The sequence below is a fragment of the Fusarium proliferatum genome (genome assembly GCF_900067095.1).
Source record: "Fusarium proliferatum ET1 genome assembly, contig: FPRO_scaffold003, whole genome shotgun sequence".
Classification (NCBI taxonomy): domain Eukaryota; kingdom Fungi; phylum Ascomycota; class Sordariomycetes; order Hypocreales; family Nectriaceae; genus Fusarium; species Fusarium proliferatum.
The window spans coordinates 4,332,126-4,349,653 of NW_022194792.1; the positions used below are offsets into that span (position 1 = coordinate 4,332,126).

General features: G+C 48.0%; 8 protein-coding genes across 8 annotated transcripts; 5 read left to right on the forward strand and 3 right to left on the reverse strand.

The window, feature by feature from the left end:
* Positions 1–686: 686 nt before the first annotated feature.
* FPRO_05559 (uncharacterized protein) lies at positions 687–1,889 on the forward strand (the record flags this gene model as incomplete). The annotated part of the gene is made up of 2 exons (XM_031229624.1): positions 687–1,253; positions 1,308–1,889. 2 exons carry the CDS (start codon positions 687–689, stop codon positions 1,887–1,889), a joined length of 1,149 nt encoding a protein of 382 aa, XP_031079842.1.
* Positions 1,890–2,308: 419 nt separating this feature from the next.
* On the forward strand, positions 2,309–3,178 carry FPRO_05558 (uncharacterized protein; the record flags this gene model as incomplete). The annotated part of the gene is made up of 1 exon (XM_031229625.1): positions 2,309–3,178. One exon carries the CDS (start codon positions 2,309–2,311, stop codon positions 3,176–3,178), a length of 870 nt encoding a protein of 289 aa, XP_031079843.1.
* A 376-nt stretch (positions 3,179–3,554) lies between these two features.
* FPRO_05557 (uncharacterized protein) lies at positions 3,555–5,486 on the reverse strand (the record flags this gene model as incomplete). The annotated part of the gene is made up of 1 exon (XM_031229626.1): positions 3,555–5,486. The coding sequence occupies one exon, from the start codon at positions 5,484–5,486 to the stop codon at positions 3,555–3,557; it is 1,932 nt and encodes a 643-aa protein (XP_031079844.1).
* A 957-nt stretch (positions 5,487–6,443) lies between these two features.
* On the forward strand, positions 6,444–8,016 carry FPRO_05556 (uncharacterized protein; the record flags this gene model as incomplete). Its single annotated transcript, XM_031229627.1, has 3 exons — positions 6,444–7,037; positions 7,093–7,712; positions 7,761–8,016. 3 exons carry the CDS (start codon positions 6,444–6,446, stop codon positions 8,014–8,016), a joined length of 1,470 nt encoding a protein of 489 aa, XP_031079845.1.
* A 479-nt stretch (positions 8,017–8,495) lies between these two features.
* Positions 8,496–9,332, forward strand: FPRO_05555 (uncharacterized protein; the record flags this gene model as incomplete). The annotated part of the gene is made up of 1 exon (XM_031229629.1): positions 8,496–9,332. One exon carries the CDS (start codon positions 8,496–8,498, stop codon positions 9,330–9,332), a length of 837 nt encoding a protein of 278 aa, XP_031079846.1.
* A 224-nt stretch (positions 9,333–9,556) lies between these two features.
* FPRO_05554 (uncharacterized protein) lies at positions 9,557–11,436 on the reverse strand (the record flags this gene model as incomplete). Its single annotated transcript, XM_031229630.1, has 8 exons — positions 9,557–10,180; positions 10,235–10,629; positions 10,699–10,847; positions 10,906–10,966; positions 11,026–11,122; positions 11,181–11,191; positions 11,239–11,316; positions 11,367–11,436. 8 exons carry the CDS (start codon positions 11,434–11,436, stop codon positions 9,557–9,559), a joined length of 1,485 nt encoding a protein of 494 aa, XP_031079847.1.
* Positions 11,437–13,172: 1,736 nt separating this feature from the next.
* On the reverse strand, positions 13,173–14,197 carry FPRO_05553 (uncharacterized protein; the record flags this gene model as incomplete). Its single annotated transcript, XM_031229631.1, has 3 exons — positions 13,173–13,335; positions 13,411–13,781; positions 13,934–14,197. 3 exons carry the CDS (start codon positions 14,195–14,197, stop codon positions 13,173–13,175), a joined length of 798 nt encoding a protein of 265 aa, XP_031079848.1.
* A 581-nt stretch (positions 14,198–14,778) lies between these two features.
* FPRO_05552 (uncharacterized protein) lies at positions 14,779–15,736 on the forward strand (the record flags this gene model as incomplete). Its single annotated transcript, XM_031229632.1, has 2 exons — positions 14,779–14,886; positions 14,945–15,736. 2 exons carry the CDS (start codon positions 14,779–14,781, stop codon positions 15,734–15,736), a joined length of 900 nt encoding a protein of 299 aa, XP_031079849.1.
* Between the last annotated feature and the right edge of the window lie 1,792 nt (positions 15,737–17,528).

Here is a 17,528-nt window from a genome sequence, read left to right on the forward strand (position 1 = left end):
TTGGGTATAAAATGGCTTTATTGCTGCCAAGTCCAAGCAGACCACTCACAGCCAGGAGTCGGTATCCACAGGGCGCAACGAATTCCGCCGTGCTTATGCATTACGAAAACCGTGATAGAATACGAGCAATTGCCTGATGAAAATTCACAACGGCTAATCGGCTCGTGATGTCATTGTTTCTCTATTGTCAACGTGGCACTGGGAGGCTCAGACCCAGCTGGGCGATACGTAAGTACTGAAAGGGGAAAGTAAGCTTACTGCGGTGGACGACTGTTCATTGGTCGATCTTCGTAGCTCGGTCTTTACCCCTGCTTTGCTATCGATAAGGATCACGCTATGTTACCCTAAACTCAAAGACCGAGCGGGATCTGCAGACTGGGGCTGTTTCTAATTACTCGGTCTTGAACATTTCGTCATTAAAATACTACATATTAGCTTTTATTAATCTAAAGGATTTCAATGTCACTTAACTGCAGGTTTGGGTCGTGGCTTAGCATCCTGTCGTGGCTCAAACGTCGTTTTTAGATCAAGCCTGCCACGGAGCCAAATTCGGTCTTCACCTTCATTCAGAACCGCACAATTAGAACGCGAACCCAAGTGTTATAAATACCCACAGCGTGACGGCACCTACTTGCTCTGTCCTTTCTTGGCAAGCTACAATATCTCCAACTCACAAATCACACAAAATGCGTCTTCTTGCTTTTCTTATCTATCTCAAGACCTCACGGGCCCTGCTTGTCCCTTCTCCACCAGGCCCCTATGATGTTGCCGTTAGAAACTTTGAGCTGGTCGATACAAATCGTATTGACACATTTGCACCCAAGCCCAATACCAAGCGCCGTCTCATGGTCTCTGCCTATCTTCCCATCGACGCCCAATATGGCTGCAAAGATGAAGTCGTACCATATGTACCGGCCCTTACAGCAAAGGCCTATGGCAAGGTGGCCGGAACTCTTGGCCTACCCGACAACATAGTCAAAGATTTCGAGATGAAGGTCTGCAATATCTCAAGCGTCAAGCCAAAGAGGTTTCACAAGCCCAAGAAGGAATATCCCATCGCGCTTTTCTCACCTGGTTATCAAGGGTCAAGGCTTGTGTATGGGGCCATGGCTAGGTCACTTGCAAGCCTTGGGTATATCATTCTTACTGTGGACCATACTTATGAAGCCTTTGTGGTTGAGTTCCCTGATGGGACGGTTGCACCTGCTGCTGAGTTTCCGGATAACATGAACTCTACGTATCGGCAGCTCGAGGTAAGCTCTTCATTAACCTCTGCGTCACAAGCATAATATTAACTTTGGCTATAGGTCCGAACTAAAGATGAGTCTTTTGTAATCTCCCAACTCTGCAACCACACACTCGTGGAGCAGGTCTTTGGTGACTTCCCTGGTACATTTAACCCTCACAAAGTTGCCGTGTACGGTCACTCTTTTGGTGGATCAACTGCCGCCGTCACAGCCCAGCGCGATCGCCGCGTCATTGGAGGTCTCAACTTTGACGGTCCCATGTATGGATCCGTGGTTGAAGAAGGCTTAAAGGGCACGCCTTACATACTCGTTGGAACAAACATGACAGCGCCTGATCCAGTTCCTGGCTGGAATGCATTCTACGATAAGATCGACGCTGCCAAGATGGAGATGGTGGTGAACCATACGCGTCACTACGCCTTTACGGATGTTCCGTTGCTCTTGACCGAGTTTAAGCTTCCGGCCAAGTCAGAAGCTATGGTTCATGAAGTATTTGGGACGCTTGGTGGAAGAAAGGTTGAGAAGGCGGCGAATGAGATTATGCTCGGATTCTTGGACTTGGTGTTTAAGAAAAATGCTAAGAAGCTTAAGGCTATTGGCAAGAAGGATGGCATCCACGTTCTTCAACGCGATCTTGCATAAGAGGAGAATCGGAGGCTACTGGTCGTGAAAGAGGTCTTGAGGCGGCAAGATAGCCAATATCTTAGGTCCAAAGAAACTCGGGCACAGTAAGCTCAGATCATGTATGATTATTAATTTAGGTTAAGTCGTGTTACTCAAGTCCTGCGATTATTCACATTTTCATCATGTTTGAAAGAGGCGGTAACCGGTAAAGAGATATTCCGGTCCCTGCTGCGTCCTCCCCACTCACACTTTCACGAAGCATATCAGTATGTTACTTTTATGCCGTGATCGCCAGACACGCGAAGACACCTGAGCCTGCGCTGCCGCGGGTCTCTTTACCATCGTATTGAGGAAGCCTAGTACCAAGGGCTTCAATTACGTTCCAAGGCACTCCTAGCAATTTTGTTATTCTGATTACCTGCTCCATCTCGTCCACTATGCGAATGAGTGACCGAGATGCCGGTCCGGCGATTAGAGCAAGACTTGAGCCGTTGGGTCGAACAAGCCTCAACATTATTTATGCCGACAGATCTGAGCCACATGTCGTTATCAAAGCCACCGGCTTCTGGCTAGATGGGGAAATGTATGACCATGCATCCTTTGCCAAGGGCACAGACACTAGCGCGATATTCAAACGCGAAGCCGCTATCTACGATGCTTTGGGCGACCATCCACACATTCTCAAATCATTTGGAGCTGCATATCTTCCTCCTGCACCGGGCGAAGAATCTGAGCTCATGGCCGACAGCGAGAGAGAGGCGTGGGCCCTGAAGCTCGAGAGAGCTCCTCACGGCAACCTCCGTCAGCGGATTATACAGGCGGATGCACTACCTATGGACCAGCGCTTGAGGATGGCATTGCACCTTGCGGACACCCTGCAGTATGTGCATAGCCGAGGTGTGATTTGGGGTGATATCTCGACGCGGAACATCCTTCTCTTTGACGACCACCACATCAAACTCAGCGACTTTGCCGGCTCCAGTCTACACGATGTATATCCAGACCTGCTCTTTGCCTGTGAGCCTCGCTACTGGATCCCTATGACAGACCACTCAAGCCCAGAAAGAAGCACGTTCGAGAAGGAATTGTTTGCACTGGGCACTGGTATCTGTGAGATTACTGAATGGGAAGTGCCGTATGGCGAGATTGAGATCGAGGAGTTGCAGGAGAAGTTAATGTGTGGGGAGTACCCCCATGTAAGCGAGGACAATCCCACACGACATGTCATCCGGGGGCTTTGGAATCTGGACTATACCTCTGTTCAAGAGGTTGCTGATGCGCTTCGCAAACTCATAGGTACTGAATAGATGATTGTTGGCCATAGAGTTAGTATAGGCTGCTAAAGCATGTAGTGAGAACAGGAAATATCTTTCCACTATACTCCACTATACAAGTCTCTTGAATCCAGATCAAGCATTCGTATTACCAGACATGAGGTTTCACTGTAAGTTCGAAGTTACTGGTTATGAATTCGATTGTGAGGTCGAAACTTTATATCAAGGAGGATATATTTTCTGTGAGAAAGCTATAGAGATTAGCACATATCACTTTGCCTTTACAGATGTTTTGTTACCTTTGGCATTCTCTGAAATTCCACCTAAGTCAGTGACTAAACTGCATGAGGTATTCGCGGGCTCATATAGTAAGCTCCATTCAAGTCAAATAAATTACCCTACTTACAGGCTAGCAAGCGTACAGAGAATTAGGGGAGATCCGGCCCAGAGCCTTTGGTTCAAAGCTTGTCCCTGCATGACGAACTGAGCTTGTTGAGCTTTCCCCTTTGTCTCCCCAATAAATACGACCGTTCTCACTTGGAGTCCAATCGTCAACCAGGTCTGAAATAGTTTGCAAGTGGCCCATAGTAGCAGGCTGAGGCCCCGGTCGCTTTCTCAGTGCCAGAAAAGTGGCAAAAGAAGCCAGCACTATAGCAAGGACGGCATAAACCAGTAGTCGAGGATATATCATGTAAAAGGCGACACCCGCCACAGCCAGCTCCTGATTTATCGAAGAGGGATCTATAGTAGAGATGTCTTCTGGGAGATCTAATTGGAAGGCCGGCTGTACAGCCTGACCGACACTCCAGTGCAGGACAGACTTCAATAGGCTCAGGCAGATATATTCCCAGCTGCTTATCGCGTTTTTCAGTGAGTCGCTTGCAAGCAGGGACCCCTTCGGACCTTTTCCGTTCTTTCTACCGTTGCTATACGCATTCCGCCACATTTTCTCATCTCGCGAAATGTTGACAAGCAGTTCGGTGCAATGTAGAGCAATGGACTGGGTTGCTTGGATCGTACTGAGGAACAACAGGCCCAGAAAGACTTGGAGAAGTGGGTATTTGTTCCACTGTTCAGGGCTTTGGCCTGAAGGGGACATGGAGAGACTCGCCGTGTTGCTGACGCAGCTACCTGAGCTGAACATATCCCATTTTAGGGAGGCTAAGCTAGGCGGACAATACTCACCATTGTCGGCTGCATATGCCAGGTTGAGCCCTAAGATGGCAAACATCCATGCGATAGCCAGTACTGACAGCGTCCAGAGCAGCCAAATGATCCTCCTTATACGCCTGCTCAGCTTGTACATGTTTTCTTGCTTCTGCCGAGGAAGAATTGGCTGCGTATCGATGTCTGCGCAGAGTTGCGATGACGCAGGGTTCCGATCGTGCACGGATCGCATACATCTCCCATTGCGTCGCTGGAACATTCCGTTTTGCACAGCGGCCAGACAATTGTTCAACGGATTAGAGCTCCAGGTCAATACAGAATTGGAGCTGGTCCATAGACACCATATTGAGAGCGCCGCGAGCCCCAGAAGAGCCAGACCTAGCATCAGTACAGCGATGCCATTTATGAATACTTCGTTCTCTGATAAGGGCAGTAGCAAATAACTGGAAGCTCCGTAGCAAAAAACTAAGCAGGTCATGCCAAAGATGTTGGTGTACCACCGATTAGGTCCACTATTGGTCGAGTTGGTAAAAAGCCGAAGGTTCGTATTGAACTCCAATTTATGTTCCCTATACAAAGCCCATCTCAATGACACCGAATGGGCGAAAGCCATACTGTCGATGCAGAACGTGAGGATGATGTTGAAGATAAGCGACAGGACCTCTCTTGCCGTTGTATTGATGTCCACGTGCAAAGCAAGCTTTTCCTTTCTCGTTGCAAGGACGTAAATCCCAGATCCGATACATGCGAGGGCGAGCAGACCACCCATGAAAACGCCAATAACGCATTGAAGACGAGTAGAGGTATTGATATCGTATTTCTGGTCAGTTGTATTGTTTTGCTCGCTCTGGGTACTAGTGACGTGATAATCCTCTTCCCATTGAGGCTTGCTGACATCAGACTCTTGTGCTAGAGGTGAGGTAAGCCCAGCCACTTCTGTTTCGCCTTCTAAAAGTATCTGGGTTTCATCGATCTGGGTGTTCTTCATTGTCGATCTCCACTGCTGAAGCTCATGCGTTTCGGTGTAGACATCAGGGCCTCTCTGGTCTGCGTGTCCTGAGAATTGTTGCAAGGATCTATGTTGACTGGGTTGCTCTGTTCCGGGAAGTAGATGCTCGTTCTCATCAGTTATCGTGTTCTCAGGGTCAGGCCTTATGAATGCCTGGCGATCCATATTACTGTTAAGTATATGGAGCCGAAATGGTAAAGCTGAGAGTTTTGATTTCTGGTTAAGGAGGAGTGGTCAGAAGGTAACAGTCAATAAGCCCTGACAAAGCCCTGTTATACCCGGAAGGATTTGTTAATGCCTCAGGTTCTTGGCAGGACTTAAATTACAGGACTGGGGGTTAAAAAGACGACTGTATTTTATTGGCCTAGATGCGAGCTTGATCCACCCTGTACAGAATGGATGCCATCACGGCTTTCAGTACAGCGTTTTACAGAGTAAAATTTATTGTTTATTTATGTCTCTACTATTAAATAAAGTGATATGTAAATATTTAGTCTTTAAATGCAATCCGACTAATGTAAAGAGATAGACTTATAACTAACTGTAATATAAAATTATACTAGCCACTATTATATAGATAGCAAAAAATACTAAGAGGGTTAAGATTATAGTTATCCTTGTAAAAATTTAATTTATTCTTTTTTATTAAAGGTTTCCTTAACCATATATATTAATTGCAGATTATACCTTGTTGTTTCAAGACTGGATCTCTTCATAGCTTATAACTGGATTGGGCTGAGAGACCTAGGTTATCGGGTTGTGGACTAAAGGATACAGACTAGGTTCTGTGCCACTAACATCGTCCGACCGGGACATGAGCACTGCAAAGTCTTATGGGGTAGCAGAAACCACTTGAGATAAATATCCAATCAAGACAATACTATTCCGGAGCACTGACGGAGCTCTCTCGGTCTTTGAAGAAAATCCGTCGGCAAAGTGACCCCCACCATTCCGATAGTCTAACCCCGTTGATCCCGATGCCCCAGCCGTTCCGATACCCCGCGACGCTAGGCCCCAGCTCCCCACGGGGAAGATCTGGTGAGGTGCTGGAGCTATAAGAGGGTTGACATCTTTTAGAGCTTGACAGGAAGCTAGACGTGTCTTTCGTGAACCGACGCAGTTATGTACAACGCGAATTATCTCAGTATACCATTATTGGTTGGCGCCTTTCTGGCCGGCATAGTCCTCTATGCCTTGGTCAACGCCTTCAAGTCTCCCCTCCGCGGCTTGCCTGGGCCTTGGTACACTCATTTCACTCACCTCGTTCTCAAATACCAGATTCTCGCTGGTAATCGCGTTCATTACATACACGCACTACATCAGCGCTACGGGCCCGTCGTACGTGTTTCACCAGGCGAGGTTGCTGTCAGTGACCTCGAAGCGTTTTCAAAGATCCACAAGATTGGTTCTGGCTTTCTCAAGTCGGCTTGGTACGATGCTGTAACCCCCGACCGAGAGCCAGGCATCTTTGTCATGAGAGATCCTCACCAGCATGCTGCCCGAAGACGATTATTTGCTCGTGCCTTTAGCGTCAGCTCGTTGTTAGCTAATTGGGAGTCGGAAATCCGACAAAAGACTGAGCTTGCGGTGAACAATATAAAGCGAGATGCTCAAAGTACTGGGGCGGATGTTTTCAAGTGGTGGACTCTCATGGCGACAGATGTGATTGCTCATCTTTCATTCGGAGAGTCATTTCGGATGCTGGAGCTTGGCAAGGTAACTATATCATCTCTATCTCAGTGTAATGAGAATCGAGACTAACCGACTCTAGCAAACTTCTTACATCGATGCGATCCAGTCTGCACTTCTTATGAGCGGCATTCGCGCCGAACTGTCATGGATCTATCCTCTCCTCCGGCGTCTGCCTTTCCAAGGCTTGAAGAAGTTACTGAATGCCGATAACGTCGTCCTCGAGCACGGTTCTATCGCTGTGCGAAATATGCAGAGCGCTGGGGATGGGCTTAGCAAGGCGAATCTGTTCAGCCAAATGCTGGCTGAATCTGATAGCCAGGAAAAGACGAGTCTCTCCACATCAAGCGTGCAGCAGGAAGCGAGCAATCTCATTGTCGCTGGATCAGACACTACGGCTGTGACTTTGACGTATCTCATCTGGGCCGTTCTCAAGCAACCCCAGCTTCAAGCTGAACTGGAGCGTGAGATAGCAGAGCTCAGTGATGAGCTGACCTTTGACGAGCTCAAGAGTGCTCCGCTACTCAACAGTGTGATCGAAGAAACACTTCGTCTGTATGGCGCGGCTCCTGGTGCTCTACCACGCGTTGTGCCGGGCAAGGGTCTTGATGTATGCGGGCATTACATCCCTCCCGGTACTGTCGTCAGCACTCAAGCGTTCACATTGCACCGCAACGAAAACATCTTTGAAGATGCACAGAGGTATGATCACTGCGGTTTACTTAAATTACACACTAATATAGTTGGTAGGTTCAATGGACATCGTTTTGTGGACAAGTCCACACTGACAGCAGCACAAAAGGCTGCGTTTTCTCCATTTGGCGCTGGGTCACGAATCTGTATCGGTCTACACTTGGCTTGGATGGAGCTACGACTTGGTGCCGCGCTATTTTTCCGTGAATGCCGCGGCGCCACGCCAAGCCCTGAGATGACTGATGAAATGATGGAGATGGAGAACAGATTCTTGATTGCGCCCAAGGGGCACAAATGCATTGTGAAAGTGTGATGATGACAACGGAGGAACATGATAGTAGTGGGTTGTCTGCGGTCCCTGTGCTGAGCCACGACATGAATACTCGAGATATTTTGACAGAGCATATGTAGGCCGTTCACGTTGAAGCTAGAGGATTAAGCTATTTTCGTATCGGCATAAGGAGAAACGCCGGACTGCAATATCAAAGTTGCGCAGTTAAGGACGCCCTCTAACCAGTGAGAAAACCAATCAAGCCAGAAATATGCAGCAGCTAGACTGAATACGAATTGTCGCGTCGATGGGCGTAGGCCCGGTAGATCCAAGTGAGCAATAGTCTCTCTTTAGAAAACGATGGCTTATATGGCTGAACCTTCTGCCAGATGAACAACCCCTGATTGCCGTCGTTAGAAACATGGCATTTCTCGCATGAGCTTGAATTCCTGTCGCGCGCTTTTGCAACACCCCACACTCATTGATCTGCTGGTTCTTCAACCACGTCCACTCCTTCCACGATGCGTTTTTCACTCCATTCTTTGGCCATCTGCTTGGTCTCGACTCAGCCTCGTATTTCCCTGGCGTCGCCCTGCAAGCCTGTGACTACTACTACTGCGCTTGCTGGAACCACCACGACTACTGGTGTCGCAGAGGCTACCACGACCACTGCGATCGGTGATGATTCTACCACTACGGCTGCTGGAGAGACGACTACTACGGCTGATAGCGAAGCCACTACCACTGCTGCTCTCTGTGATATGTCTACCACTCTCTCGCTCAGCGAAGGCTCAATAACCACGGCACTGATTGAAAGGTCTAGCACCACTACCCTCACTCAAGATAAAATCACCACTGAGGAGCCAACCACTACATTTGAGGCGACAACCACGACCGCTGCTGAGAGTACCACTACAACAGAGGCTTTTGAGGGAACTCAAATGCCCGCCGTCTTCGCCGACAACACCGAGAAGGATACATACATTGATCGATATGGCGGTACCTACAGCACTCCTCAATCAGGCGGCTCAACCTCCAAGGCCCGCTTCCAAATTGAGCCCGTGACCAACCGACTCTTTGCTTATCTTGTTGATGGCAAAAAAGTCTACCTGTTCACTGTTATTCCCACTGGCCCCAACTACGCCTTCCAGTTTGATGCGCTAGCCAACATCGACCCGTATCCTGATGTTTACCACTATGTTCAGTGCACCCCCGATGCCAACAACGTCCTCAGCTGTGAATCTGAAAGTGGTCCAACTCCTACTGTTTGGTACTGGTCGGAGAGTAATGTGAGGTACTATGGAAAAAGTGATCCCGACTTTGACAGTGCACCTATTGTCCACTTCAGGCTGCAGTAATTCACTCGGGGAGGAAGTTGCCGCGTGGTATGACTCTTAGAGAAGACGGAGTCTTTAATGGATGATGGAAAAGTCAAGTATAGCTTTGGTGGTACGCATTTACCGCGTCAAGGATTACGTGTTCTTTGGATATAGTTAATCGATATATGTCTTTATATACAGGCAGTACGTGATGTGATATGCATCCTAGGGCCTCACCATATCCTCTTGCTGTTTTATATGGATCAGACACTTCTCACGTGTTCGTTGGTACCCTTTGTGTCAGCCCTGCCCGTGTCGCTAGATTCGGCCTCACTAGCTGGGTTAAGACTCTCGGGTTCAGCCAGACGCATCTCGAGGTCCGGATGCTTAGTCTTCCACCTTTTCATATACCAGACTCCTCCTATCAGGATCGCCCACATAGTAAACTCAAAAACTGTTGCTGCTGGGTATCCATTTGGGAACTTTGGCGCCTCGACTGTTGGAAATGTGAAAAGCGGAATCCAGATCTGATTGCAAAAGCCCAGTGTCATCATAGAGGAAATGATGAGTCCACGTTCGCCGTAGTTTTCCTTCAGCGTCGAGTTGACCCACGAGTACAGAATGGGCGATGCCATGCCTGAGAAGCCACCGAAGTAAAATGCAACGAACTTCAGACCATCGGGCACAGTCCATATAGACAGCACAATACATGCAAAGAACACAAAGGAGGCCTGGAACGTCCACAGTCCCCGAAGACTGAGACATCCTGCCAGTGTTGTGCCAAGCCAGGAGGAGATGGCGCGGAGTAGGTCGATAAATGTCGGTAGAATGTTGACGAGCTCGATGGAGTAGCCAGCGTGACGAAGCCAAAGGGCCATATAACCTGTCTGATTGGATGTCAGTCATGCATCGAGCTTTTTAGTTATAGGTATCAAACTCACCCAATAATGTGCCTGACACAAGAAGATGTAGCATGAGACGCAGATCCACCACATGGGACGACTGAGAGTATACTTAAACGTCTTCCATGTGATTCCCTCCTTCTCGACGGTAGGGATGCGCTTGAGAGCAAGAGCATGCTCTTCTTCGGTCATATACCACCGTCTGGGCGATGTAGGAAGCCCAGGCCAGACGGCAAATCCCAGAAAGGCAAGAGGCAATGTAATGATGCCTTGGACAATAAACAGCCATCGCCAGCCAGCACGCCCAAAGACTCCATTGAGATTTCGGTATGCAGCAGCTTGGAGATAACCAGAGAACATGGAGCCGAGTGAATTGCCCATGAACCATACGCCAGCTCTTTTGAAGAGTTCTTCATTCTTGAACCACGAGCCAACTGCATCGACAAACGTCAGTACCCAAAAGGGATAAAGACTTCAATAATAGTTCCTGGTCGGAGACTTACGGATGAGATGGGTGCCGCCAAATGAGCTGGCCTCGAGGAACCCAGTCATGGCCCTCAAGATATAAAGTTGCCAGCTATGCTTGATCTCGGACTGACAAAACGCGATGACGGCCCAAAGAATCTGAAGCGAAGGAAGCAAGAATGGTGCCCTGCCACGGTCAGCTTCTTCCATTTAGATAAGTGCCAGGTCGGTTAGCCATAACTTACAGTTTGCCTTTCGTTTGTAGTGTCATAAGTGGGATCTGACCTATGACATAAGCCGTGTTATCTGCATGGAGCATTTCTGAATCAGCCCTGCCCTCTTGATAACTTGTGAACATGACCTACAAGCAACGACATAGTAGTTCAACTCATTTCCAAAGGCATTTAGATCCTCCCTCATGCCAGAGACATATGCGTTGGTGATGTTTTGCTGCCCAAGGAACTTGAACATACTGTCAGTATAAAACCTTGCAGGGTGGTAAGAGGTGAGCGACACTCACACGGCAAAAGACTAGTAGGAGTTAAAATATGGAGATCACAATAGGATGTGAGACTTACAGCTTAGAGATCCGAAGACAAGGATGGCGAGATCAAGCTTGCGAAGAAGCTTTCTTTCTTCTTTGGGGTACTCTGACGCTGTATGATTGTCAGCCCATACTCTACAAGGTCGGATTTGAAAAGCGCACGGTACCAGTCAAACACAGACACCACCACTGCCCCAACTTTGTTCCTTTTCAAGGCTGCGACGACTCCCATTTTTGACTAATCTGGGATCGCTGATTTCGTCAAGCAGTATGTCAATCGGGAACCACATCTGGACAGGGAGAGAGATGAAATTCAGTACTTAAGCATAATCTTATACTATCACCTCTATCCTTGGAATCTCGCATTGATCTGCAAGTATGGCGAGCTCGTCTGCCGAGACGTAGTATCGACGGGGATTATATCCATGGCGTTATATTTCGGTCCACGGTGCCTGATTTGGAACCGAATAAGCAGAGTCCCACACTGCAAAATACTAATTAGGATCTATAGGTGGGAACTAGATTGAGGGCATAGTGCATGCCAATGCAACTATCTGTGGAAGATAGGAAATGTCTTTGCTGATCAAATGGCAACATCTCCTCCACTTGGGATGCTACCACTTTTTGACCAACGACATATATTTCCGTGCCGCAAAGTGGAGAAGCCTTAGTCGACTTATCTATTGCGACATAAGCAGGTACTATAACGCAAGTTCTGTCTTGTCTGACAGAGTTAGCTGAGATTTAAACGGCAAATTGGTCAAGGTTGTAAATATTATCAAGCAACAGGATAGAATTGGGATAGTCTCTGCATTGATCTGTTAATCTAATTAAGTTTCTCAATTTATTGCTTATTGATCAGACTATTTTGATCAGTACTACGGGAGGTATCCCTCGGAACAAAGAGGCGGCATATAACTACTATGGCGACCAGAACGGACGGACGCATGTCTGACTATTACATCCCCACCATTACAGAAGTCACTAATCTCAACAAAAGGTCTATTATGCTATAGGAAATGCGAAAGTCTCTTACCACAAATGAGTACTTTGGTGCCTCCAACTACGTCCTTTTGGCCACCGATAAACAATTTGTCGGTAAGCTGCGACTTCTGCCGCCAGAAGATAAAAGGCCGTTGCAGCCTCCGTCGTCTTAGAAGGTAGGGACTAGGAAAGCCTACAGAGTCCAACTTCAAGGATGATCACATTCTCTCAGATAGTCGAAAAGTCGCCTGATATTACAGTGGTGTTAGACTGGCTTGACATGGTAAACCATACCAGCATTGGAATCAATGCATCTATCACCATCTATGGAATCAAATACAGCTAAGAACGTCGCGACGGATCAATTTTACTGGGCTATATTCCTCTCCACCCCAGGCTATTCTCTGGGTTAGCCAGCCCTTGATATTGGCCCTTGGTCCAATCTTCGAGTCACACACTAACATTTCTGCAAGTGGTATGAATTGACGTGTTGACAGTTGGTTTGATACCACCTGATATGCTGCTGGCGCTTCTTATAATGCGCAGTTGAGACCTGTAGCTGAAACTATATATGTACCTAATGGAACTCGGTAGGGTTATTAATTATTCGTCTAATAAACAATGTGACTGGAATAATAATACTTAGAATAACTTATCTCAGTATTCGCTTATAGTTAGATATCGAGAAACAAAACATCATGACATGGGTATTTACGGATTAGGTGCGAGCTAACTATCTGGCCTTTTCTATAGATACAGAATCACCGCCACTATACATCATCTTATCTATCCTTTGTTTCAATTCCACTGCGACTCTCTCGTGCAACTCTTTGGACGTGTTAAACACCATCAGTAAAAAGTAAACAAGTCAACATACAGCTACAACTTCTCCTTTTGTACCGCCAAGGCTCGTAGAAGACCTACTGTAATACTATCACGGACCCTCTCCTGCATCCACACAGGCAAACCACGGACTATCGAGGTCTAACCCACAGAGCGTGGAACGGGCACTTGCGCTGCGTACCCTGATGTGAGTTGTGTAACAACAGCACTCGCAACGTCTTCGGCTTCAACGTAGCGGCCAAGGGTGCCAGCCTTGAGAATTGCCTCAATCATTGGAGTGTTAACCCCAGTCGGATGTATAACCCTATGGTCCTTTGTCAGCAAGTCTACTACTTAGACCCGCCTTTAAGCTAACAGATAGCTGGGAGATCCAACTTACGACGCGCGTACTCCAGGGGCATTGTAGACGTGCTTGAGCTCTTGTTTCAGACCCTCATGAAAGGCGAGTAGACCGACCTTGGTGGCACCATAGTCAACGTTAGCAGCCTGTGTTAAGAATGAAGCCAAGCTGGCGATATTGACGATATGCCCGTGGTTATGGGTGATCATGTCAGGAAGAAACTGTTGAGTCAAGAGAAAGGGTGCCTCGAGGTTAACGCTAACGAGCCTCTGAAGCTTTTCTGGGGTTACCGAGAGAATGGTTTCACCGTGTGCAATACCGGCGTTGTTTACCAGAGCTGTCGGGTGGCCATGGTCAGATCGAATGCGTTCTGCTACTGCAGCAATTGCATCTGCGTCTGAGAGGTCAACCTTGTAAAAGGGAGCCGTTTTATCTATCCCAACTACCAGTCAGTTATTTCCAAGAAAAGGAATCCAAAAGGAATTGAAGGACGGTAACACCAGAGAACTTAGAGCTGCATAATATTCTTGCCAGAAGGCGAATTTATGTCTAGAATGATGACTTCGATATTCTCGGCCTCCAATATCTGGACAATCTTGGCGCCTATGCCACTGCTTCCACCAGTGACCACGACAAGTTCAGTGGCGGGATTCCATCTGTTGAGGGTGTCGCCATTGTTGGCGCTTCTCCAAGACAGCCACCTGTTCAAGGGCGAGAGCAAGACAAGAACACCGACGACAGTCGCTACGCCTTGTGCTCTTTGCGACTTTGACAAGTTGATAACGAACGGTGGCAGGTGCTGCGAGAGTCGCGAGATGGAGTCCATGCTGATGATTTAACTGGTGTGCATAAGGAAGCGTGCTGGATTAGAGGGAGAGGATTCTGGGTGGTCTTTATCCCACTGATTGCATCGTGGACGTATTTATACATATTAGAGCGTGGGTGCAACCCCATACCCCAGATACGTCTATGCCGGGACTTCCCCAGACAAGCTAGAGCTGGAGCGTCGGCACTTTGAATACCCTGTGCCGTCGGCTTGGGACAGCGGCTAAGGGGGACAATCTAGCCGAACCAATCATGTGGCTTGAATCTCCCAAACCGGGCCCAATCAAGTATCACCTCCGAGGTGAAATAGCCGTTTATTTGATATTTTACAACAAATAGACGCTGATGCTTGACAGTTGGGATATGTGCTCGGATGGAATAAGCACGTGGTTGACTGACCTTGTCTTACCGGTTAGCCGATGCCTACCAAAGTGTGCCGGACCTCGGAGACGCTCATATTAATTGTAATATGTTGCCTATTGTAAATGCCCAATGCTTCTCGTCTACTTTTGTTCCAAGTCAACAATAATCCACATTCAAACTTGCCACGCTCATTAAACTCACTTGTACATACTATTAAACATGTCATCCGAACGAAGTGTCGAGTTCAAGACTTATGATGGTCTGAAGCTTCAAGGCACATTTTATCCTGCTGGAGAAAGACGGCCCTGTATTATCATGACGGCCGGCGTGAGTGCTTCAATATCTATTTCCTATTTATTGGATTGACTAACGACTACTGATTTAGTTCAGTGGAGAAAGGTTTCAGTACTTGCCAGACTTTGCCCGGCGATTTCAAGCCGCCGGGTTTGGTGTGCTGCTGTATGATAATCGAAACTTTGGTGAAAGTGAAGGTGTTCCCCGTCACGAAGTTGACCCCGATATGCAAGCAAGGGACTACTTTGACGCGTTCAATTATGCCACTACACTTACTGAGGTTGATCCCAGTCGGATCGTGTATTGGGGCTCCAGCATGTCTGGTGGAAATGTTATCCAGGCTGCAGCTCTCAACAGCAACATTGCTGCCGTCATCGCTCAAGTTCCCTTTGTTTCCGGCGACGGGCTATCCCGAGTTAGCCGGCAACCACCTGCGACCTTAGTCATGGAACGCGGAAATGCTGTGACCACGGGCAACCCTACCATGATCCCTACGTACCCCGAGCTGCGGGATGGCGCTGTCCACGATAATCCTGGTGCGATTCTTGCTGGCCCATCAGCGGTCAAGTTCATCGAGGAGATGGTTCGTCGCGGATACTCCTGGGTTGAGACGGTGACGGCTCAGAGTGTCGCAAATTGCAGCCTTTCCGAGCCGCTTGCTTATATTCACCAAATCTCTCCAACTCCGTTGCTTATGATCGTGGCAGATGACGATACCATCACTGATACGCGATCTCAATTCGAAGCTTTTGAAAAGGCGCTTCAGCCTAAGAAGCTGGTTATCATGAATGGCGAAGACCATTTCAGTGTCTACTTCGGAGAAGCCTTTGAGAGGAACATCGCCAGACAGATCGACTTCCTGGAAGAGGCATTGGCCCTTTGATGATAGCTACTGAAACAAATATCAACATGTACTTGAATGGTATTAGGGGTCTTAGATCTTGAATATATATAGCATAAATCAATACCTATTGGCACAGTCATAAAGGTCATTAGAGCTGAAAATGTGAAATCATTCTTATAAGCGACATGGGCTTTCGATTGATTGCGTATATCAGAGTACGTGCTTTGTCCAGTCTGTGGGCCTACGAACCTAATGGGAAGAGAATGCCGGGCGATGAATGTACATGACACGTGAACCAATGTTGGGAACGCAACAGCGCGTGACAGCAAAACCTTGATAAAGAATGCAAACAAAGCGATGCCTCAGACCTGCGGGTCGGACTTCGCACTACAGCTACGCTACTGCTAACTCCAATGCGATGGGTACCTCGGCAACTATGTGGATCCCGGACTCAGCCAAGTCAAATCATAAATGCAGCGGAGGCGTTAGTTAGCATCCCTTTCCCCTCAAATATCTATCTCCTACAGAATCAAGAGTAATTCTTGGATCCGTACACAAATAGACATTTCGCCATGGAAGACGCTTCCTTCAGAGGCTCGGCTTGGATAGACATGCCAAGTTCCAACTCGAATCGGAAGAGGGCAATGAAGGCGTGCCTATCCTGCCGATCACGCAAGGTTCGATGCGACGTCTCGCTTGTTGCTCAGCCGTGCACCAACTGCCGGCATCTGGGGAAGAATTGCCTGGTTGTCGGGAGGGCTACGCGTCTGTCAGTAAAGAGGACCGCCGATTCTGTCCAATATACCTCATTGGTTGCTGACTACAGTATCGACAAGCAGAGCAACGAGAGGGGGACGTCACACCCGCCGAGTTCCCACTGACGCCTCAGCAAAACAAAACATGGAAGAAGGAGTCTCCGAATCACAAGACAGGACAGAAGAATCTGCCACCGATATTCCTACACACGAGGGAATTTGTCCTGAAAGCCTTTTCGGCCCATCTCAATCCAGCGACCCGTCCATCGCACGGCCTGATCATGTGTACAGTGATACGGGTCAGGAATCATCAAGAAGCAGCAACCCATCCATATCCCAGAATGGGTCACAAGCCCCGTCAGCAAGCATGGTGGTAACGTACTCTCACTTTCGCTTTCTCACCATAAGCAACCTTCACAATATATCAGCATCAGATGTCAACTATCTCGAGTCCTAAGGTTGCCTCCATGTTCCTATGCGACCAGTGCTGGATGATTTTGTTGAACAGTATTTTCTCCACGTCCACCCAATGGTCCCTATCATCGACGAGGGTACCTTCTGGGGCATGTATGCACAGAACCTCACAGATACAGCCGAAAGAGGTCTAGATACCATATCTCTTGTTCTTTTCCAGGCCATGCTCTTCAGTAGTTGCACGGTGTGTATCCCATATGCTTGTAATACTGGGTCATCTGAAACCTGAGTTCAACTGGAAAGGTTACTGATACATCGCTGGCGACCAGTTTGTTCCCTTTGACTGCATAAGAAATCTCGGATACACGACTCTCCGCCAGGCCAGGGCGCAATTTTACAGACGAGCAAAGGTAAGGGAAGCAAGGTGGTGCAGTGGACCAAGGGAAAGGATGCTGATGTGTATACCCAGCTTTTGTACGAGTTACACGCAGAAAGCGATCATTTGCCACTTGCCCAGGCATCAATTCTACTAATGCTATGGTACCCTCCATTACACATGGTGTTAGTTCCCTGCCAGACTTGGTTAAGCCGTGCTGTGCAGCATGCCCGATATTTGGATGCCGACGGACTTGCTGCGAGGCCACATGCGTCGTCAACCAAGG